The 24,577-nt window shown below is 34.9% G+C and overlaps 1 protein-coding gene across 4 annotated transcripts in view; it reads left to right on the forward strand.

The window, feature by feature from the left end:
- Positions 1-24,577, forward strand: part of grm5a (glutamate receptor, metabotropic 5a) — a 52,266-nt gene that overhangs the window by 10,475 nt on the left and 17,214 nt on the right. For 2 of the 4 annotated variants that reach the window (XM_009305305.5, NM_001328710.1), the window contains 4 exon segments: positions 2,071-2,320; positions 20,366-20,601; positions 22,385-22,631; positions 22,820-22,988. In XM_009305305.5, coding sequence (XP_009303580.4) covers positions 2,071-2,320; positions 20,366-20,601; positions 22,385-22,631; positions 22,820-22,988 — 902 coding nt within the window. 4 annotated transcript variants of the gene reach the window in all.

Below are 24,577 nucleotides of genomic sequence, written 5' to 3' on the forward strand. Positions count from 1 at the left end.
ATCTGGTTTGCTAAATAGTGTTGGGTCTTAAATTGAATTATGACAATAAGAATGATTAGTCATTTTATGTTTAATTATTGTGTTTCAGTTATTGTTTCATACTGTAAAATATTTACTTTGACATTTAAATATGCTGTTCAGCTTTAAGAACACAATTGATGTTTAGCGCTACTGAGAGCCCGTCTGTAACTATAGTAACTGACTAGTGTGTGTTCGGAGTTCGCTGCTGTTTTCAACTACAATAACTTCAGTAAACAGTTTTGTTTAAATTTGCTGCCAAGAGGAAAAGACAGAACAAATGTTCAAATGCATGGTCAGTTTTCTCTGAAACATGGTAAAAGTGATTCTATTACAGAAGGTGTTTGGAACCAAAAGTCTGATGTTTTGCAAATTTGCATGCGCGATTCAATAGTATATATAATAGTATAAGGTTTTTTTTTTTTTGTTTTTTTGTGAAGGATATCATAATAGTATACTGACCTCTGCTTTTTATACCAACATGTATACCTTCAGGCAATGCCTTCTCCAATGCAACTACAAATAAACCCTGGATGTATTTTAAAGTCTTGTTTAGACTCTTGATATACCGTTTTTAGCACAGAATCACAAAATAAACTAATATTTAATATTTATAATAACAAACTACTATATTAAACTACAGTATTCTCATCAGTATCAACTGCCAAATCCACAGAAGGCTAAATCAAAAGCACACAAAAACAATCAAGTGCACATAATCTTTATTATGTCTATTAGGCCTAAGGTTTTTTTATTTTTCAGTATTTCTCTTTTCTTTTTGGGTTTATTGGAACTTAATTAGAATAAAATCTAAGTATCATCTTTTGATATGATGTACCTTTGAAGAAAAAATTATGTCCATATATGTGGACTTGTGGACAGAATTTACATAAAACACTTTTTCCAGACTGTTTTTAATGAGCTGCGTAAAAACTTGCTGGATAAGTTGGCGGTTCATTCCGCTGTGGCGACCCCAGATTAATAAAGGGACTAAGCTGACAAGAAAAATGAATGTTTTTAATGCATATTTAACATACACATTTTTTTAAACATGTTTTGACTATCAGACAGTTAAAACAACATTATTTGCCCATTTTTGACTGTTAAAAACAGGGTTTGGGACATTTCATCTGCTGCAAAACAGTTGCAGGTTGACACTGTATGTCAGTAACAAAATATAAAACCTTTAAAGCATTTAAAATACCCACTTAAGAGCTAAAATGTGCTGTTCATGGATGTGGCCACTAAGCCCTAGGAGGTTAATGTGAACAGCTGGCGAAGAAACTACATGTGTATCGGTATATTAGATCTGTGTAGCAGCATCTCTCTGACATGCAGAAACATACTAAAAAGCATGGCATAGGATTTACACTTTACACTTCAGAAAAGTCCATTAAGGGAATATAGTGAGAATCGATGCTCCCTTCTTTTCACAATGCATTGAGAGACTTGTAAGGCAGCAAATGTTTCATTGCACTAGAAGTATTTTGTGATTGACAGAGACAGCCCTCAAAATGGCCGACTCCCTTATCAGTGCCCTGACCAGTGAACAAGGGAGCTGATTGAAATTCACACAGTGTCTTCAGGTGTGATAACCATGACATTTTTTTTTATTATTGACTCTGATCTTAATTATTAAAATAGATAGTTTAACGTCTTGACAGTTATTCCTAATATGTACGTTCCTGGAAAAAAACCATGACTACAATCAAATCTTTTAGGGAAGTTCAGAAACAATGCTTATGTATCGAGACTATAAACTTTGGGTTGTTGGAACCCAACATTGGGTCAAATATGGACAAACTCAACCATTAGTTTAAAAAGTGTCATTTCAATTTAATTGAAATTAAATCAATGTTGGGTTTGTTCATATCTGACCCAACATTGAATTATGACAACCCAGCATAGACATAAAAACTCTTGAATTGGACTCTTTGCAGATCCCAAACTATATTATTGTACACTAAAGGAAATTAAAGGTGTAATAACCATGTCACAACCTCTTTGAGCCTTAAAAGATGTTTTAAAAATCATTCACTCTTTCGATTTTAGGGAATTATGGAGAGAGTGGAATGGAGGCCTTCAAAGACATGGCAGCGAAGGAGGGCATCTGCATTGCCCACTCCGACAAGATCTACAGTAATGCTGGAGAGCAGAGCTTTGACCGTCTCCTCGATAAACTGAGAAGTCACTTGCCCAAAGCTCGTGTGGTGGCATGTTTCTGCGAGGGCATGACCGTACGGGGCATCCTCATGGCCATGAGACGTCGCCGCCTGGTTGGAGAGTTCCTGTTGGTTGGCAGGTGAGTAACCCAAAACATTCACTTCATGCGTATGGGTTTACATTCGTGGCAGACACTTTCCTATAAGAGCAGCTGCAAGAAACTCTCCTGAATTTTGCTTGTGAGCTATAGCAAGTCATCTTGACAGGTTTGGAAAGCAAACCGTTTTGTTTTTTTTTTCTCAAAGTGTAGGTGGTGTATAAGAAAAGTGTACTGCACATCTACAACACTTACTGATGCAAACAAGTACTTGGGAAATCTAATGACCAGGGCTTGTTGCCACATGCTTTTCTTTAGTGAATTTTTGGTTTTGAGTAGATTTTGGTTTCAATGTTCATTCAGTGTCAATTCTGTATATTTCAGTGTTTATTCTGGAGACAATTCATTAGATATTTAATTTGCTGTTGAGGCATGTCAAATTATATTGTCATATAATGTCAGAAGGGAAAAAAGCAACTGTGATTAATATTTGAAGGTTATTTTTGAACAGTGTTTATTTGCTGTTTAAAGAATTGGAGTTATATTCATATTCATTTATATGAACTTTAGACAACACAATACCATTTTTGAACCCCAAGAGGAGTTTAGAAATCAGAAATTGGTGGAATAATCAGATTTTTTATGAAAACAAATTAAAACATGTTTTACCCTGGATATCAAAACCAGTTATAATGTTCAGCTTTTCAGGTTTACTTTTTTTTAGGTTTAGATTTATAAAACATGAACTCTTACTGTGTGCTCATACCGAAGACAGTGAGAACGTCAAAGGTTGCTCTGGCCAACCTGGCGACAATGATGTCGGCCTTCAGCTCTGGCGACGAGAGCGTCAAAATTCGTTACATTGATCTCGTATTTAAAGGGGCTGTTGCAGCATATCAGTTAGATTCCTGCATAAAGCATGCTTTATAATGTGAAAATGTTGCACACTTCTTATTAAAATTATTCAACAATGGAATATCAAATTGCATGTGGTGTGGCTTTTCTCCGCTTAATTATCCAATATATCCATATTTCTGAAATATCCTGAAGCAGCAATACTGTTTTGTACTGTCGCATGAGGTTCCCGCTTTTTTAAAGATAAATATATATAACAATAATGCACATCAGTAACTCGCCAGTAACTTATTTAATGCATGTTCCTGTAAGAAAACATTGTAAATAATAGGAAATCCGGCGACCACAATAATCAAACCCTTGGGAACAACTGTGGTCAGAACCAAAGTTCACAGGTCTGTGTTCTCTGGACTCCTCTCAAGTGGTGGACTTCTTTGTTCAGATTGCTTGCCGCCGAACCGCATCATAGCTCATTATCATAAAGTTAACTTGTTTTCAACTCTCTTCGACGCCCACACTGGCGAAGATGCGCCATGCTGCTCCTCACCGATTATCACCGTCGGCTCTCATTGAAAATGAATGACTTCTGGCTACTTTGACGCTCTCGCTACTTTCGGTTTGAACGTACAGTTAGGCTTTAAAAAAAGCATGAAGACTGAGAAGTTTGCCCTTAAAGTTGTCCAGATAATGTTTCTGGTAATACAAATAACTATTACAAATTTTAGAAAGATTTTTGGGTAACACTTTAGAATAACTATCCGTTATAACTAGTTAATAGACCATTAATAAACTGTTAGTTACCAAGTTATAAATGAATTGTTAAATAAAAGTTAATAGTTTGTTAATTATTTATAATTGTGCTTTATAGATGGATCATGGATAACTTACAAGCTGTTTGTTAACAAGTTGTAAATGACTTCTTAACTGTATTTTAATGATTTATAACTATACCTAATAAATTAGTAATAGATCATGAACAAGCGGTTAGTATATAACTTAATAAAGACTTGTTAAGTATCAGTTAATAGTCTATATATGTGATTGGGACGTTATTCTAAAGTTGGAGCTATTTTTCATTTATTTCATTTTATTAACTTTTAGTAATAAAGGAATAGTTGCAACTTTAGAATAACGTCCCAATAACATGCTTAAGCTAATAACTAACACTTAACTAATATAAAAACTCACTTTACAGATCAGTTGTTCATCGTTTGTTAACCATCTACTAATACCAGTGAAACTTTGTAGAACAGCAAATGGATGGAACAAGTTCAAGCTACAGAAATTTGATATGATAATTAAAATATAAAATGTTTGTATCTTAACCTTGTTCCACTTATAGGCTTTTCTGTGTGCTGTGTTTTACCAAAGAAACTCCACAGATAAAATGTTGAACGTTGTGTTTAATGTATAGAAACACACATACTGAACCATCACATGGCAGTACAGCAGTATACAAGAATACAAACCCATGAAGTGCTAAACATGAAAACAAAATAAATAAATAAATTATTTTATTAAAGTTCTACAAAGTTTCACTTGTGTTATTAGATGGTGAACAACTGATCTGTAAAGTGTGAGTAAATATATTTGTTAAGCGTTAGTTATTAGCTTAAGCATGCTATTGGGACGTTATTCTAAAGTTGCAACTATTCCTCATTTACTAACAGTTAATAACATTTAAACCGCTGCAACTTTAGAATAACGTCCCAATCACATATATAGACTTTTAACTGATACTTAACAAGCCTTTATTAAGTTATTTACTAACCGCTTGTTCATGATCTATTACTAATTTATTAGGTATAGTTATAAATCATTAAAATACAGTTAGTAAGTCATTTACAACTTGCTAACTAACAGCTTGTAAGTTATCTATTAGCCATCTGTAAGGCACAGTTATAAATAATTAACAAACTATTAACTTTTATTAAACAAGTTATTTATAACTTGTTACCTAACAGTTTATTAATGGTCTATTAACTAGTTATAACGGATAGTTATTCTAAAGTGTTACCGTTATTTGGTGTAATAGAAAAATAAACTATAAAAAAATATATCATTTTGGCTATTCCTACAAATGTACAAGTGCAATTTATGACTGGTTTTGTATTCCAGGGTCAAATTTGTCATTTAAACTTACAATTTTTTTCTGAAGAAAAAAATCTCTAAATGACAAATTTTATTTGAAACTTTGAAGAAATGTTATCAGAAACCAACATAATAAAACAACTAATTGCATTTTACCCAAACACGCATCTAAGGCCCAATCCCAATTTTATTGTTTTACCTCTACAGAGTGTGTAGGGGAAAGCCTTTAAATTATACCCCTAAAAAAAGGTACAGCACTACAACAGCTGCACACGTCATCATATGCCATCGCAATCTCCTACTTCATTCACGATGGTGACTGCTGCAGTTACTCCAGTTGTGTTATTTTTTGGTATTTATTTTCAGGAAATCACTGAAGGCATATATCATATTATCATAACGATATAATGCAGCAATAAGAACATATCTGTACTGTTTATTTAAACAGTGGCTATATTCATCTATGTAAACACAAAAACGATTACCATTACTCCAGACACTGTTAAAAGCTCAATCCCAGCCACTATGCTTCTCTGACAGGATATCCGAGTGTCATCGAGTGACATTGTTGTTGTGGGACTACTATACAGGAGTTATTATTAGGGATTATAGATAGCGAAATTTAGCGGTTTTTAAAATAGTTTCCTAAAAGCATGACCGTAAAACACGAACGCCATTAGGAATGTATTAAAACATATGCTTGTTTGTAGTCAAAATTTGAAATAATGACAAAAAAATACAAATTTATGCATCCCCAAATTTTCGCACCCTTTGGTTTCTTCAAATGAGAAGTTGGTGTGAGATTTTAAAACCATAGAGATGCAAAATCTCAAAGTTACATAGATACATAACACATTTGATAACTTTCAATTGAGACATTCTACCTAAGTCACAGCTGAATCTTTCTTTCTGCCTGTTATCTTGTGTTCATTTAGTGCTTTTTCCTCAGAGACTGTGGGTCAGATAGGGCCACACCATCAGGCCGTTCTGTAGCTGTCTGCCTTTTGAATGTCCACCCACGCCTGTTGATCATCATCTGCTTCATCTGTGTGTGTGAAAGAGAGAGAGACACTAAATCAAGATGGATCGAGGCTCATCTTTCTGTCTTTCATCACCACAAATGTTACCATCCCCATCATCGTCATCATCATCACCATTGTAGTGAACAGTCATCTACCACTGAAGTGAGGTATGGGATTTACCGTGTGTTGGTTTCAGTGACAAGCACTTGATTTATGTTATGACACTCCAGCAAAAAGCTTAACTAATCTCATAATGCAAGAGATTGTTTCATAAAGGTACAATTCACCGCCCAAAATGTGCATTTGCTGTCAGTTTACTCATTCTGAGGTCATATGTGAATGTAGGTGACTTTGTTTCATTTGCAAAAACATTGAATCCATTCAGCTGATCTCTGGGTCTGGTGGGAGCATTTTTAGCTCAGCTTAGCTTAGCTTAGCTTAAATTATTAAATCAGATTAGACCATTAGCATCTCACTCAAAATTACCAAAAAGTTCTAATAATTTTCCTATTTAAAGCTTGACACTTCTGTTGTTACGTAGTCTACTAAGACTGACAGAATATTAAAAGTTGCTATTTATTAATCAAGGAACTTTGCTGCTGTACCATGACAGGAGTATGCACAATGATACTATGCAGCACCTGAAAATCGTGTGTGTCGATCACGTTGAAAGTTATTTAGCTTAGGAGTATTTCATTCTCTGCTTAATATTATTGTACCTGTTGCAGTCATTATACAGCAGCAAAGATCTTTGATTATAATGCGGAATAAGTATACACAATGTAACTACATTGTAACTAGAAGGGTTGAGATGTTAATAGGAAATGTATCAAAACTCTTTGGTCATTTTTGAGTGAGATACTAATGGTCTAATCCGATTCATTGATTTATGCTAAACTAAGCTAAATGTGCCACCCAAAACTTGGAAAGCGGCTGAATGGATTCAAATATGTTTAAAAAAAGTCAACAGTTTAAGAATAAAATGAGCATATTTCCATAAAAAGTAGTGTTACTTTAAAGAAATGGCCAAAAAATGAATTAATTTTGTTTAAACTAAATTCATTGCAGTTTGCGTTAAGAAATTGGCTTGAAATAATTTAATTATTTTAGGCGTAACAAGACGAAGTAATTCATTTACAAACTGACCATTCAGTGAGTGACAAAAAGATCTTTGATGGATTCTGTGAAAGGAGTATTTTGAGAGTTTGACTCGACTTCGACATGTTGAAAAATGTGCACGTGCTGCTATTCATAGTGTCAGATGAATTCTTCCCATTTTTAATCATCTTCTGGAGTGTGACATCTAAATTACCTATTTTTAGCTTTCCCCCAATTCGGTTCTCACTGTTCCATTAATAAATCGCTTATGGATATTAAGGACGGAAATAATGTATTATGTCTTTGAGATATTAAACCAAGAATAATCCCTGTAATCTTTGCTTCTGTTCAGGAGCTCTAGGGTTTGATCATTAAACATTAGTGGCTCATTGGTGGACACGAGGACCAGTTTATAAACTTTTAAGAGTCACATGGGTCATTTTTCAGGACGTTAAATCCTTTATTTCTCAAATATTGTTTTGTATTTGTATTTAGTGCAAGTTTAAGCATGAGCATCTATTAAATAGATATTCTGCTAAATGTACACTACCTGACAAAAGTCTTTTCACCTATCCAAGTTTTAGGAACAACAAATAATAACTTGGCTTCTAGTTGATCATTTGGTACCAGAAGTGGCTTATATGAAAGGCAAAGGACTCTAGATTACGCTTATTTTACCAAAAATTTATTAATTAAGTTGAATTATTTAATTGTTTAATTAGGACAGTAAGGTCTGACTTGGCTTAGACAAAAGTCTTGTCACTTAACAGAAATATAAAGTCATGGTGCAGTGGAAATAGCATTAAAATTGTTTATGACTCCCATGAGCTTGGAGGACTGCATCCATACATCACTGCAATGACTCATTGCAAAATAAATAAATAACTTACTAATTAATTAATCTGAATTGGCAAAGAAAGCTCTCCTGCAGGACTCCCAAAGTTCATCATGACCTTTGTATAAATGTTCAATGCCTTCTCCGTCTTACCCCAGACATGCTCAATAATGTTCATGTCTGGTGACTGGGCTGGCCAATCCTAGAGCACATTGACCTTCTTTGCTTTCAGGATCTTTGATGTAGAGGCTAAAGTATGAGAAGGAGTGTTATCCTGCTGAGGAATTTGCTCTCTCCTGTGGTTTGTAATCTAATGGGCAGCCCAAATGTCTTGATACCTCAGGCTGTTGACGTTGCCATCCACTCTGCAGATCTCTCTTAAACCCCCATACGTAATGCAACCCCAAACCATGATTTTTCCTTCAACAAACTTGACTGATTTCTGTAAGAACTTTGGGTTTATGCAGGTTCCAATAGGTCATCTTTATTAATTGTGATGTTTAGTTCAACAGATTATTTATCAGAAAAATCTACCTTCTGCCACTTTTCCAAATGATCAACTAGAAGTCAAAGTTTTATTTGAATATCTCACTACTGGGATCAATGACAAAACTTTTGTCAGGTAGTGTAAATGAGGTGACAGAATACTATACAATTACATCAGAAATTCCCTGAGAAAATAGGTTGTTACACTTACAAAAAAGAAAAAAACATGAATCAATTGGGTTTATTTAAATAAAAAAATATTGTTAAATACAGCATATGCCAAATAAATGTACAGATATTCTGCCGTGGATACCAAAAATGGATCAAAAATGAATTTTCTCAAGTGAGAAAGTTTTTTTTATTCATTCATTCATTCATTTTCTTTTCAGCTTAGTCCTTTAATTAATCCGGGGTCGCCACAGCAGAATGAACCACCAACTGATCCAGCATGTTTTTACGCAGCGGATGCCCTTTCAGCCGCAACCCATCTCTGGGAAACATCCACACACACTCATTCACACCCATACACTACGGACAATTTAGCCTACATCCAATTCACCTGTACCACATGTCATTGGGCTGTGGGGGAAAACAGAGCACCCGGAGGAAACCCACGCGGACACAGGGAGAACATGCAAACTCCATACAGAACGCCAACTGCCCTAGCCTAGGCTCGAACCAGCGACATTCTTGCTGTTAGGCGACAGCACAACCTACTGCGCCACTGCGTCGCCGAAGTTTTTTAATGTCACTGGTTTAAGGTTTAAGTTTTTCAGTTTTTACATTTTTACTGTTTACTTACATTTTTTTGTTCTTTTATTTGTTTGTTAGTTATGATCAGTTTAATACTTCGTTTATCACTGAAACTTATTTCAGTTTGTTTCCAAGACATTTCTTTATTTTATCATAACATTTTATATTTCAATTACTAAAAGCTAAATTTTATTGGTTTATTTAAGAATAGACATGTTGGTTTACACCAACAAAAACTAGGCATAAATTGATCCTTAAGGAAAACATTTTCTGTGAGATATATTTAACTTTTAATAGCTCATAATCATGGATCTGCGTGCATCTGGAAAATCTTTGTATATGTGAAGTTTAACAGGCGGGTGGCTTTGCTCTGCGGTGAGGGCCTATATTTTGCTTATTTATGTCGTTTGTGAATATTTGAAGAGGATCTATTTCAGAAAATGGTGTCATGGTCTTTATTCTGGGCCTCTGGGCATTAAACAGCCAGCAGGACGGGCTGAGAGAAGATGCCATGTTTATGGAGTGCCAGTGTGTGTGTGTGTGTGCGTGTGTGTGTGTGTGTGTGTGTGTGTGTGTGTGTGTGTGTGTGTGTGTGTGTGTGTGTGTGTGTGTGTGTGTGTGTGTGTGTGTGTGTGTGTGTGTGTGTGTGTGTGTGTGTGTGTGTGTGTGTGTTTTATGAGGTGTCAAACAGGAGCTCCAGGGAAGGTGTTGAGTTTTTTTTTTCTTTGGTTCAATGAGAATATGGTCACCGTGTTTCTGTTCCAGTTTCGTGATGTTTGTGCAGCTGCAAAAGTGATAAAGTGTCTCCGGATAATACATGTGCATTCTTTGGTATCTCAGAAACAGCATGTGCATCTCTCATTTTAAAATACATGTTTTGTACTTTTGTACAAAGGGAAACTAAATTCATTACCGATATTAAAATGCTTCTTCAGTCAATGAAAAATTCATAATTTTTACATTTTATTTTAGATTTTAATTATCGTTTTTATAAGGTATAAATTGCCAACAAATTAAAATGATATATATGATGCAAAATATACTGCAAAAATTTCTTCAGGGGACATTTCCAACAATAATATTATTGTACCTGTTGCAGCCATGTTACGGCAGCAAAGTTTCTTGATTATTATGCTGAATAAGAGTACAGCTCTCAGTGTTTTTGGCTTTGAATTCAGCAACTTTTCATTTTATAATGGTTTTAGTATTCACATCGAAACTCTTTGGTCATTTTTGATTGAGATGCTAATGGTCTAATCCAATTCAATGATTTATGCTAAGCTAAGCTAAAAGTGCCCTCGCCAGACCTGAAAAGGTTTGAATGGTAAAAACCAACTTGTGGCAAATAGGATCCAAATCCATACCGCCTGGAGAAAAATGATTAAAAGTTAAATAGAGCAGGATGGATAAAAAAGGTTGGAATAAAGGAGCGGAAAGGAAGTGGGAAGAATGGTTTGAGGAAGTGCAATGGTTTGAGGAGTGGTCAAATGAGTTGCCTTTGGTTAAAAGCGACAAGTTATAAACGCCAAAAAGCGAGTGGCTGCACAAGTGTGTGTGTCAAGGTGACCTAATCCAGTGAAGTGTGACTGCTGTTAAGATCGTTTGGCGAGACGTTTGGCTGAGATGGTGGGTTTAGCAGTTGCAGTGATCATGTGCGGTTTCCACAACAAAGGGAGCTGAGTGATGTCGCTCTACATAGACACGGGCCGTAGGTGATTTCCCTCTAGTTCATCGGCTTCAGGTCATTTTCAAAACAATAAAAGGAAAACAAAACGCTAGCATACCAGCATCATTGACCAGATGACTGCCAAAGCGATGTGTTTTCACCTGTTAACCTTATGCATACCACTACTCAGTGAATTAACTGTTTATTTTAAACAATGTAATTATAATTTTTAAAAGGTATAAATAATCAACAAAATAAAATGATAGATATGATGCAAAATATACTGCAATTTTTTCTTTAGGGGCCAAGAGGCACTTATCAACAATAAAAGGCATTTTCAGTAAAAGCAAAATGCCTTTATTTTTTTATTTTAAACAAAAATATAATTAAAAACATTTAAAAAAATGTCCAGCAAATAAATAAATTCAAATATTGATATTGATAGATGGTTAAAAAAATGTTAAATTAACTTCAGGGGAAATTAAAAATAAGAAATTGAAATAAGGTACTTTAGAAATTGCATTTCTAACATTAAAATAATGAGACTTCAGTACACATTTTAATATTAAACTGAAACAGCAGTTACCAAAAGCAGTTTGACAGCATCTGCTCTCAGCGGCTCATTGACAGCCATGAAAACAGTGATGTCCAAACGCTGCTGTTTCTCGACTGAATGACTCTCAGTGAATTACTAATGAGCAGTTCACAGCCGTCTGTCTCTGGAGAGTGTGAGGACACTGTATTGTGCTGTATTATGTTGTGCTGCATTGTTTGTTGAAATGTTCATCAGTGAAGTGTGAAGAACCGATCTGTTGCCGATAAGGGCTGATCTGAGTCCTGCAGGGATGAAGGAAAATGTAACCTACTTTAATCAGGTTTAGTTGGCGTAAATCTGATATTATTTTCGGTCCTTAATACAGCAGCCTCCCACAGAACCGTGTGTGTGTCATTCCTCTGTGGGCTAATTGTTAACGGATTAAAAACTGTGATTCGTGTCTTTCCAAAACGTGAAAATCCCACACATTTTTCCTCATTGACATACAAAGCACATAAGTTTTGATTGTTTCTTATTTATTTTATTGTTGTTATTGTTAGTTTTATTATAGTTGTTGTTCTTGTAATATTTTATTTATCAAGTTTCATTATATATATATATATATATGTGTGTGTGTGTGTGTGTGTGTGTGTGTGTGTGTGTGTGTGTGTGTGTGTGTGTGTGTGTGTGTGTGTGTGTGTGTGTGTGTGTGTGTGTGTGTGTGTGTGTGTGTGTGTGTGTGTGTGTGTGTGTTAAAAATATGATAACTATCTTGTCATAATAAATATCAAAACATCTTATTTTAAGCAAAAATATCAAAGATAATGTATTAAAGATCACAGTGCAGAGCAGCACAAGTATTTGTTTATTTAAATTCTTCTACTTTGGCAGTGTCCATCAGAAATCACTTACATTTAACTGTTTTTCAGTTAACTACATTTATACTGTTACACTGTGTCATGTAATGCAGATGCTGACAAGGTGGATCCAAATGCAGGTTTATTACACTGAGATGGTCAGGCAAGCAACGGTCAACACAGGGGCAAACAAATGTATACAGGGAGTCCAGAGTCGTGGTCAAATAACAGGCAAATGGACAGTCCTGGCGGCAAACAACGTAAACAATAAAAAACAAAGCAAAGACACGGCAAGACTATAGGCAAGAGAAACTCATTGTGATAATCACAGCAGGGACGTATTATCAAGGGAGGCAGTTCCTTACCTGTTATCATCCTCACCTGCCATGTATACCAATGATAAAATCAATATTTGTCCACTAATCTGTGCTATAAATGCAATTTCTGTATGAATAAAAATTATTTTAATCTTTCTTATAATCAAAATCGCTGTATTTTGCATATCATGTTCAATTACAGCACAGGAAGTGAGGTGAGGCAGCGCAATCCCCTGCACACTGGCTTGAGCACATGCTTTTTGCTCAGTGTATGCTACTAATGCTTCATTCAAATGTTTTGATACATTGTAGACATTTTTTTATCACATGCCCGCACTGCATATTATAGGTTATGTATTCCACATATGTTTATCCTTTATTCAGTGTTAGGATCTGATATAAAGCCGCACTGAAAAACATGAGGTGAGGCAAGCAGAAGCTCTGCCACACTGAAGAAGGTGCATGTGTTATTCTTGTTTAGTGGTTGCTCTTCTTCTCCGTAGTATAGTTAAATAGGAGTTTATTATTTTATGTTTTGCTCTGACTGACTGCAAAAAATTGTGGATTCAACATTAATTTCTCAGGTCAAAATTTCTCACAATTGGACCTTTGAACAAAATGTAAATAAATAATGGACGACCAATGCCGAAGCTAAAGGGCTTGCTTTAAAGGACAGGACAGAAGAAAATGCGATCATTTCAAAGTAACATTAATTCAAGTAATTTTTAAGACTTACAAGTAAAGATAGGACCAGAGTGCTAATTCTGTGTGTGTGCGTGTTTGTAAGTTAGAGAGAGAGCGTGGTGCTGTGACGCTTGTCATAGGCTGTCTTTTTTTTGTGTGTGTTAGCTGAATCAGCGAAAAACCGGAACAGGTGTGATTGTGTGGTGCATGACAGCATTTATAGTCCATTTGGTGACAAATTTGTTGTCCTGTGGGGAAATGAATGATTCCCAGCAATCTGCAAGCCTGGGTCGCAGGTGATTGTGACACACTGATTGGCAACGAAACATTTTTCATTTTGACATTTATTCACGAGTAATTTCTTGTGAAATTTTTTGGTTTCCTGTTTATGTAAAAGGCCACTATAAATATGTCATTTTATACTTTTATTATCATGTAGGTATTTATTTATTTGAATTATTTTTACAATTGATATTGTCTTATTTTAATTGTATACAATACTGTAAAGTTTATTTTATTTTTATTATATTCCATTTTGTTTTACTATATTTCTATATATTTCATACATATATATATATATATATATATATATGAGCAATATTACACTTGTAGCAGTGCGATATGGCTGTATATCAGCACGGGAGACGTGCCTTAGTGTCCCACCAGTGCTGATATACAGCCATATCGCTGTATAGTGTGATATTGCGTTTATACAACAGTTTGACGGCACAATTGTGTATATAAATAAAAAAATTAGACACAGAATCTACAACCGACACACATCGACAGAATTTTATCATTTTTGGCTCTATACACCAAGGCAATGGATTTGAAATGAAACAAAGATAAAGATTTGCTTTAACTGCAGACTGTCAGCTTTAATTTGAAGGTATTTACATCCAAATCAGGTGAACACTGTAGGAATTACAATAGTTTGCATATGTGCCTCCCACTTGTTAGGAGACCAAAAGTAAATAGACAATTGGCTTCTAGGCTGTTCCATGGCCAGGTGTGTGTTATCGACTCATTATCCCAAATACAATGAGCAGATAAAGGGTCCAGAGTTCATTTCAAGTGTGCTATTTGCCTATAATTCCCTCACTATTCACCTGATTTGGATGTAAATACCCTCAAAATAAAGCTGACAGTCTGCAATTAAAGCACATCTTGTTAGTTTCATTTCAAATCCATTGTGTTGGTGTATAGAGCAAAAATGTTAGAATTATGTCAATGTTTAATGTGACATGTTTCGTTATTTATCTCCACCACTTTCTTACCTGTTCCCTATCAATCTTTGTGTATTTAAGCTCCTTTGTTTCTGATTGTCATTTGGTAAACGTGGTCAGTGTGTCTGGTTTTACGTCATGTTTAATAAATTGTGATTTTACTGCACATGAATCCGCTTCTCGCCTGTTTCCTGGACCTTCGTTACACTTTTTAAATGTAATGTAATCCAGACACCTTTGACTCTCGTTTACCAAAATACAAATCACTGCAATATAACAGTACAGTATGAATGCAGTCAGACGTCTCTGTAAGCGTTGCAGCGCTGTTGCTTTGGCGTTTTTGTTGTCTTTGTAAGTTTTCCTGCAGTAGCAGTGGGCAGAGGGAGGCTGACCGCTGGGGTCAGTGTGTGGGTTTACTGAGCTGTTCAGCTCTTTTCCATCAGATGATTCAAGCTGCTGCTAACATGCTCCTCTATGCTTTCCCTCCCGTTGCGTTTGCCTCCAAGGACAAGTTATGAAAGCCTCTCCTTACCTACCATGAGAACAAAAATGAAGCCTCCCACACACTGCCGAGTTGTGTAACATTTAGCATTATGAGTTTAGGAAGTGTTCAAGAACATATTGATGAAAAGGACACTGGAAAGTATAGTTATTTGTTTGTGTTTATAAAGAGGAGGAAGGAGACAATGACATTTCTTGTCATCTAGTTTTTCAGATTCTCAGACGTAGTATTTTAGTGGTCAACTCAGTCTCATAACCATTTCCACCTGGTTTTAACATGTGTTCATATATGTTGTGTGTTCAGATTTCCCTGAACATTCACAGAACTTTCCATCTTGCTTTGTCATGCTTCACATCCCTTTAGCAAAACCACTCAATGTGACACTTGAGAACTACTGAATGAAAAATAATATGCCTTGGGCAAACGTTAGGCAGCTTGCAATCAATCAGAAAAGCAAGTGAATGAGGGGATTTACATGGCAACTATTATTTAAAAAAAAAATGTTTTAGTACGTGGAGTCACGGTCATGCAGTGGGTAGAATGATCGCCTCACAGCAAGAAGGTCACTGGTTCAAGCCTCGGCTGGGTCAGTTGGCATTTCTGTGTGGGGTTTGCATGTTCTCCCCTGTGGTGACCTAAGGTTAATAGTGGAACCAAATCGAAAAGAACATGAATGAATGAGTGTTTTGGTACAAGTTTAGTAGCCTTTTCGGCAGATAAACTTTTTCATAGTTCTTAGAACTGTTGGTGTAAATTCCTACATATTAATGTATTTGTACCACAGGAACTAGGAATGATTTTAGTTAAAGAAACTTATGTTGGTGGAACTAAAATAGCTCCTACATTAGAGTAAGGTGAAAGCTAAATCAATAGGTGCTATCAATGATGTAATATATTAAGAGCTTTCGCATCAGGTAGTTATAAGAACTACTGATTGACCAAACACATGCATCAGAAAATAACGCCACGGTATGGTAAAATGTAGATGTAAATGTTTTACCTTACACTTTTGTTTTTTGGCATCATGTTTTTTTTTTTTTTTCTCAGTTTTAAAATAAAAAGTTCTGTCATCATTTACTCACCTCTGTCTTGTTCCAAACCAGTTGAATTTTTGTTGTTGTTGTTGTTCTGTTAAACACAAACGAAGATATATTAGGTATATTAAAGATTGTTGAAAACCTGAAACATAGGCTCATTCTGAAAGCATAGCCCTAGATACATTTCTGCAGAATTATGTCGATTATGTAGCCAGAAGTACTTATGGCTACATTTCATTTTTTATATGAACGCTATGGGGCGGTATGATGCCATTCCTTTTCATGCTTATCAGCTGACCGCTTACTTCTGTATGGACGACTTCTGGCTTTTACCAGTTTGTCCAGTTAGCTCGCCATGTATGTTAGTGGGCTTGAGACGCAGAGAGGAGATGACCATGATGACGGTGTTCAAGTCCGGTGAAAAACAGTTCCAGAAAACAGGTAAGACAAAAACAGAAGCCAAAAAATAAAATAAACAAGTAAATAACAGAGCGCGAATGTGGTAAAAATCAGATGAGGGCTTTTTTTCTGAATTGCTTTTTAAATTTGTTGGTTGGGTTTAGAAAAGTGGGTGGACGGGTCTATCTGTGCTTTTTAAAATATTATTGGTTGGGTTTAGGGAAGAAGGAGGTTGGGTCAGTTGATCGGACAGTCAGACATTCAATCTGTCAAACAGTCAGTCGACAGCTGTGCGACAGCAGGCGCGAATGGCACTTGAGAGAGAAATTTGAGATCTCAAAAAGCATACACAGCGGCCTCTTGTAGATTCTCGAAAACAAAAACTGCAAAATAAAATTATCTCCTGGGATGTATTTGGTGCTCTCCAGAAATATATATAGAGGTGCATTTTCAAAAGGAGCCTGGGTTGAACCATTGACATCCATAGGAAAAACAAATACTACATGTATTTATGTATGTATGTATTTACAAAAGTCAGTAGTGTGTAAATGATGGCAGAATTGTAATTTTTTGGTGAACTATTCCTTAAATGATATGTAGCCCTGCAAAGATATATATTCCTTTTTTCTTTTGCTCTGACAAACCATATAGTTTTACAGCCAGTGTTGGCCATTTTGTCTTACTTCAGAGTTCTTGCTGCCTGTGCGAGTGCAACCAGGAAAATGGCTCTATGTGGATCACCCAAGTGGCTGGTTCATATAACTGAGTTATAACTGATTTATAACTCACTTACAACCGAGTTTTTTATAACCTGGTGCAAAAGCTTTCTAATGTTTCTAAAGTCCACATGTAGGCAGTAGGCAGACAGCATGTGACTTTGTGAGCTGCTTTTCAGTGGATTGTGCTTCAATAGTGACATTTAACTGAACTGAACTTGACATTTGTGACTCTGGATCACAAAACTAGTCTTTTATTCCATGGGTTTATTTGTGGAAATAGCCAAAAATACATTGTATGAATCTAAAGTATGGGTTTTTATTTTATGCTATTAGAATATTAGAATATCATTATTAGAATATCATTAGAATATTAAGTAAAGCTCATCTTTTATTTAAGATATTTTGGAAATTTCCTTAAGCAAATCTTTAAAAAAATAATTAGTAATATGCATTGTTAACATATAATCTGGACAGTTTCAATGGTTATTTCAATATTTAGAACCCTTAGATTACAGACTTTTAAAAATAGTTTAAATAACTCTCGACCAATTATTGTTCTATCCTACATAATATGATATCATACAAATCATATTTATTCCGCTTTTTCAGATTAAATATAATTCTCATTTTCCAAAAGTTTACCTGTATGACTGGTTTTGTCATCCAGGGTCACATTTGCATTAATCTGAACTGAATCAGTTTTAATTTAATTAGACCTACACCAACATTCTAACACTCTCTATGTTTAATTAAATTCAAGTTTATTTGTATAGCACTTTTTACAATAATTAATGTGTCAAAGTAGCTTCACAAAAGGTGCACATTATTGCAATACAATCAAATTAAGGAATATTTAAGGTTATTAGCTACCAATAACTTTAACTAATTAACTATTAACTAATAGCTTTTAACAGTTTTATAAACGTATTATATATAAACATAGTTCACCTGCGGTAACACTTTATAATAACTACACACTATAAATCATTTATTAAGCATTAGCAAATAGTGAACTCATTATCTGTTAAGCATTAACTCTACATTAATAAGTGTTAGTAAGCAGTTTATAACTTCAGCTACAAATGCTCTATTTTTGACTTATAAGCACCTATATAATGTGTTTGATGTTTGTATTTTCATGCTTTGTTAATGATTTATTTTTCATTACTAAATTAAGTATCGAATTATTTACAAACTGTTTGTATTTAAGAATAGTTGAGGGGTTTTAGGATCATTCAGAATGAGTTAGTAAATGATTAATAAACTATTGAAATCAACATGTATATGTCTTTTTATTCAGGCACATATTAATGGTTACTATATATGTTAATAAATGCTTTATTAACTCAACTTCATGCAGTTTTGTGACCTAATCTAAAGTGAGGACTACTCATGCTTTATAAATCCCTTATAAATTACAAATAAAGGCTCAGTTATATTCTAAACAGGAAAAAAAAGACATTATTAATTTTTTCTTCATTTAAAGGTACACAAATGAAACTGTACTTCAAATGAAAAATAAATCTTTGCAATCTTATCTAAAATAGAATCACTGTAGAGTTTAAACATTACATATTATTATAATGTTAAATTATTATATTGATGTTGTATTATCCAGTTGGATGTCATATTTTGACACTACTGTTATTTTGCAATGTATAAACTTTACAGTAATTTTACTTTTTAGAAAGATTGCACAGATTATTGTTAATTTGATAGTGAGCCTTTAATAGTCATTTATAAGGCATTTATAAAGCATAAATAGTGCTCACTTTAGATTAGGTCACAATACTGCATGAAGTTGAGTTAATAAAGCATTTACTAACATATTAGTTAACTATTAGTATATGCCTGAATAATAAGACATATAAATGTTGATTTCAATAGTTTATTAATCATTTACTAACTCATTCTGAATGATCCTGAAAACCCTCAACTACTCTTAAATACAAATGGTTTGTAAATAATTTGATACTTAATTTAGTAATGAAAAATAAATCATTAACAGAGTATAAAAATACAATTATTAACCACATTATATACGTGCTTATAAGTCAAGAATGTAGCATTTGTAGCTGCAGTTATAAACTGCTTACTAACATTTATTAATGTAGAGTTATGCTTAACAGATAATAAATTCACTATTTGCTAATGCTTAATAAAAGATTTATTGTGTGTAGTTAATATAAAGTGTTACCGAAAGGAAGTCTGCATTGACCCAACTTCCACATTAAATGGTGTGTTGATGCTTATTTCCAAAAGGGCTGAATTATGATAGAAAGGAGAAGTCACCTGTTTGTTGTCTCTGCATTGTTTGAGGTGACTACATCTGGAGCAAATGGTTATAATTGTAGAATGTGGGTGGTACTGTGTGTGGCACAGAGAACAATCTCATCAATAATGTTGAAACTGCATTAACGAGAGATAGAGAGAACAGATGTGGCAACAGCCAAGGAGCAACTTCATCTTCTAAAACATCTAAAACCGTATAAAAGGTTTGAGTTTAAGAATGTTCGGGGTTTACTCTGACTCCGATGAAACCAAAGTACTGCCGTGTATTTTGAGGCTGCTATGCTGAATCTTCATTGAGATTTTTTAGGTCGCCCTCATTTTTTTCTTACAGTGTATTTGATGATGTGTATTTATTTTACAATGTACAATCTACAGTACATTGTAAAAGTAAGATTTTACCACAAAAGCAGTTACACTATAAAAGCAATTCAGCCAATGTGCTTTCCTCTACTTCTGGAAGACACGAGGACAAGCACAAAATCCTAGCCCATTTTATACACCCGCCAAAGTCTGTAACACCACTGTCAGTTTGAAATAGTGGCTGGTGGTGTCCTAAAGACCTAATTCATAGTGTAACCTGGTCACAACTACTGGGCTTCGACTGCTATGTGGGTCAGTTTGGACTGGGAGGCTCCCTGACTGCTTCCCAAGAGTGTTTGTTCTATAAAAAAAAGCCATGGTGGTAACTCACTTAACTTTTACACACTTTGCAGTGATGGCTGGGCCGACCGCTATGATGTCACTGATGGCTTCCAGAGGGAGGCAGCAGGGGGAATCACTATCAAACTGCAGTCTGCTTATGTCACGTGGTTTGATGATTACTACCTGAACCTGCAGCCTGACACAAACATGCGCAACCCCTGGTTCCCGGAGTTCTGGCAGCACCGCTTCCAGTGCCGGCTGAAGGGTCATCCGCAGGAGAGTGTTAAATACAACAAGACCTGCACCAGTGAGTGGAAGAGCATCTCTGACCATGACAGAATAGGACATTTTATCTGTACGTCTGTCTTATCATTTATCTTTGTGTTCAATCATCCAGTCATCTGCCTGACGTCAATCCATCCATTCATTTTTTCAGTTGTTCATTTATCTATCCATATAAACAGTATGTCTATATTTTTAGGATTACTTGGGAATGTATTTCTTGTCTTCCTTGTCTTCTTCCCATTTATATTTGTTTAACTATTCGTTATTCATTTATCCATCCAGTCATACATTGATTCCTCTATTTAAGCCTTTTCTTAGTCATTTTTATTTATACATACAACTATACATCATCCATCCATCAATCCATCCAAACCTCCAGCCATCCATTCATAATTTAATAATTTCCCCTTTCATTCATTCATATCATCCATTAATCAGTCAATATATCCAATCAACTATATGGGAATCTTTCATTCCATCAACCATCTATATATCTGTCCTACTTCTGTCAATCGATTCATCAATATTTTAGTGTTTTATTCTGTCATCCCATCTCTGTTTAATTATCCGTCCTTCCATATGCCAGTTTCATTCTGTCATCTCATTCATTTATCCATTCATTCAACTCTATGGCAATCTTTTGGTTCATCAATGTATCTATCTGTTCCACGTTCCATCCATCCATTTGTCAGTTGATTAAACTTATCTTAATCTCTTTAATTCCATCAATTTATCTATTTATTGAACTATTCACCATTTATCCATCAATCCACCCATCTATTAATCCATACATTAGTGTTTCTGTTCATTCGTTCATTCAACTATATGGCAATCGTTCACTTAATCAATTTATCTGTATGTTCAACTTTTCATCTATCCATTCATCAGTTGATTGAATTCATCTGAATGTCTTTAATTCCATCAAGTCACATATTCATTCAATTATTCACCATTAATCCATCAATTCATCCATCCATATATTAGTGTTTCAGTTCATTCGTTCATTTGTGTGTGTACGTTCATTCCTTCATTCAACTATATGGCAATCTTTCAGTTCATCAATTTATCCATCTGTTTAACTTTCTATCCATTCATTTATCTGTTAATTCAATTGATCTGATTGTGTTTAATGCCCTCAAGTGACCTATTCATTCAACTGTTCACCATTTATCCATCAATTCATCCATCCATCTATCTATCCATCCATAAATTAGTATTTTATTCTTTCACTCATTCAACTATATGGCAGTTTTCGGATCATCAATTTATCGATCAGTTCAACTTTTGATCAATTCTTCCATCAGTTGAATAATTTGATCTGAATGTCTTAAATGCCATCAAAGTCACTTATTAATTCAACTATTCACCATTTATCCATCATTTCCTCCATCTATCCATATATTAGTTTCATTCATTCCTTCATTCAACTACATAGCAATCTTTCAGTTTATCAATTTATCTATGTTCAACTTTTCATCGATCCATTCATCAGTTGATTCATTTAATCTTAAGTCTTTAATACCACTAAGTCATCTATTTTTTAACTGTTCACCATTTATCCATCCATCCATCCAGCCATAGCTTTTCGTTTCATTCAGAGTCACTTGTTTGTTTGTTCATTCAAACAGTACCTCAGTCTTTCATTATATCAGTTCATCTAATCATCCAACCAGCCACTTTATTCATCAGTCCGTCTTATAATGAATCTTTCAGTTTGAAAATGTAATAAAGAAAGATATAAAATGTCACTGTTTTAAATGGCTTGCATTGATAATGTTTGTGTGATTGATTTTACCATCTCACAGAGAAAGAGTCTCTTCGGCACCAGTACGCTCAGGACACAAAGATGGGCTTTGTGATCAATGCCATCTACTCAATGGCCTTCGGCCTCCACGCCATGCAGAAGTCCCTGTGTCCTGGCTATGCAGGTCTTTGTGAAGCCATGCGGCCAATTGATGGAGGTAAACTCTTAGAATTCCTCATGAGGACAAACTTCAGTGGTGTCTCGGGCGAAGTGGTGCTGTTTGATGAAAACGGAGACTCCCCGGGGAGGTACGAATCTTTCATATTCTGCTCCACACACAAGCCAGAATGTGCTTCTAAACTCCTTACAAAGACAATCAAAACTATCTGTTGTTTATGTCATTGTGAAGTCATTTTCAAAAACATTTTTCTTTGATGATTGTAAGGATGATTTTACTATTTGATGCTTGTGACGGTGCTTCTACGTGTTTTTCCAGGTATGAAATCATGAACTTTAAACAGATGAGTGAAGAGGACTACAGCTACATCCACGTGGGCAGCTGGGACAACAGAGGGCTGAAGATGGATGATGAGGAGATTTGGGCCAACAGCAGTGCCATCATCAGATCAGTGTGCAGCGATCCTTGCGAAAAAGCTCAGATAAAGGTGAGAAAAGGCATCTTTTGTGAATATGTGCTTTTTATTATCTGAAAGGTATGATGTTTATGTTACGCCAAATTATCTTACACAATTAATGGTAAAAGGTTTTTTCGGAGAAGTATTTATGCTCACTTGGGCTATGTTTATTTACTATAATATACTGTATAATTTTATTAGTTTAAAATGGCTGTTTTCTGTTTTCATATATTTTATACCTGTGATGTTAAAGCTATTTATGTATATATGCAGAGTTGGGTGTAATGCATTGCAAAGTAATGTGTTACTGTATCCTGATTACATTTCTAAGGAACTCAGTAATGTAACGAACTGCATTTTAAATTTGTGTAATTTGATTAAAGTTACTAAAGTCAGTGTAATTCTGTTACTTACGTTACAATTATAGTTTTTAGAAGAAAAAATGCTTTCCTTTAAATAACGTTTTCAGCTACAACGACAGTTGATAAGCATGCGCTTTTAAATTGCTGAGGAGCGTGAGCTGAAAAGGTTGCTGATGACAGTGGTTGCTTCAAGTGAAAACACAGACATTACTTTGATTTCATTGAGCATCAAAACAAAAATATTGCTGTGAAATGTAGTCTACGTCCAGTCTCTAGAGACCTTTCGACTGCTTTAACCTTGACCTGCAACTTGTTCAAGCACTTGAATAGAAAGCATTCTACAAAAATACTCGTCACCAAGGAGACAACTGGCACCCATTAACCCGGTGGTCCAACTCAGCCTAAACAGGCTAAATAGGATTTTTGTGCAGGATTGGGAGTAAAGGTATCTTCTTGGCAGCTGCCAGGCGAACCCAGTTGAAAACCGCGTGTCAAGTGACAAGAACTGACCGATTAGCTTCATACTTTGTATTGAATATAGACATTTAGGCAGACTAATTAACTCAGGCAAACACAGAACACCTAAACATTACAGTGCGTTTCACATTATAGATCAAAGTCAATGGGTACAGATATCCAGTTTTTTCCCCAAATGTTTTCTTTTGTGTTAAAAAGACAAATGGGTTTAGAACAAGTGAATGATGAGAGGATTTTAAGTTTTGGGTGAACTCTAAGTCTTTTGAATATGTCAAGCTGCTGTGATCAACCCATTGTAAAGTTTTTCAGTGAATGTTAAAGTACTGAAAGAGCTACAGTTTATTTAGTATTTTATGGGTATATTTTATGTTTTAAAAGTAACTTCAAAGTAAAGTAATTAGTAATCAGATTGCTCTTGATTTAGTAGTATTTAGTAATGTAATCAGATTACAACTTTCCAGCTATGGTCGTTAATTTATAACATATTACTTTTTAAGGTAACTTACCCAAAATTGTTTTTATATATATATATATATTATTTTGGAGCGGGATGGTTGCTCAGTGGTTACCACATTTTTTGGCTTATTTCCAAAGACATGCAGTAGTGTATGAGTGTGTGTGTGAGAGTGTATGGCTGTTTCCCAGTACTGGGTTGCAGCTGGAAGGGCATCTGCTGCATAAAACATATGCCAGAGTATTTTGCTGTTTATTCTGCTGTGGCGACTCAAAAACTAAGTCAAAGGAAAGTGAATGAGTGAATACCTATTTTGCCTTCAACTG

The sequence above is a fragment of the Danio rerio genome, chromosome 10 (genome assembly GCF_049306965.1).
Source record: "Danio rerio strain Tuebingen ecotype United States chromosome 10, GRCz12tu, whole genome shotgun sequence".
Lineage (NCBI taxonomy): Eukaryota > Metazoa > Chordata > Actinopteri > Cypriniformes > Danionidae > Danio > Danio rerio.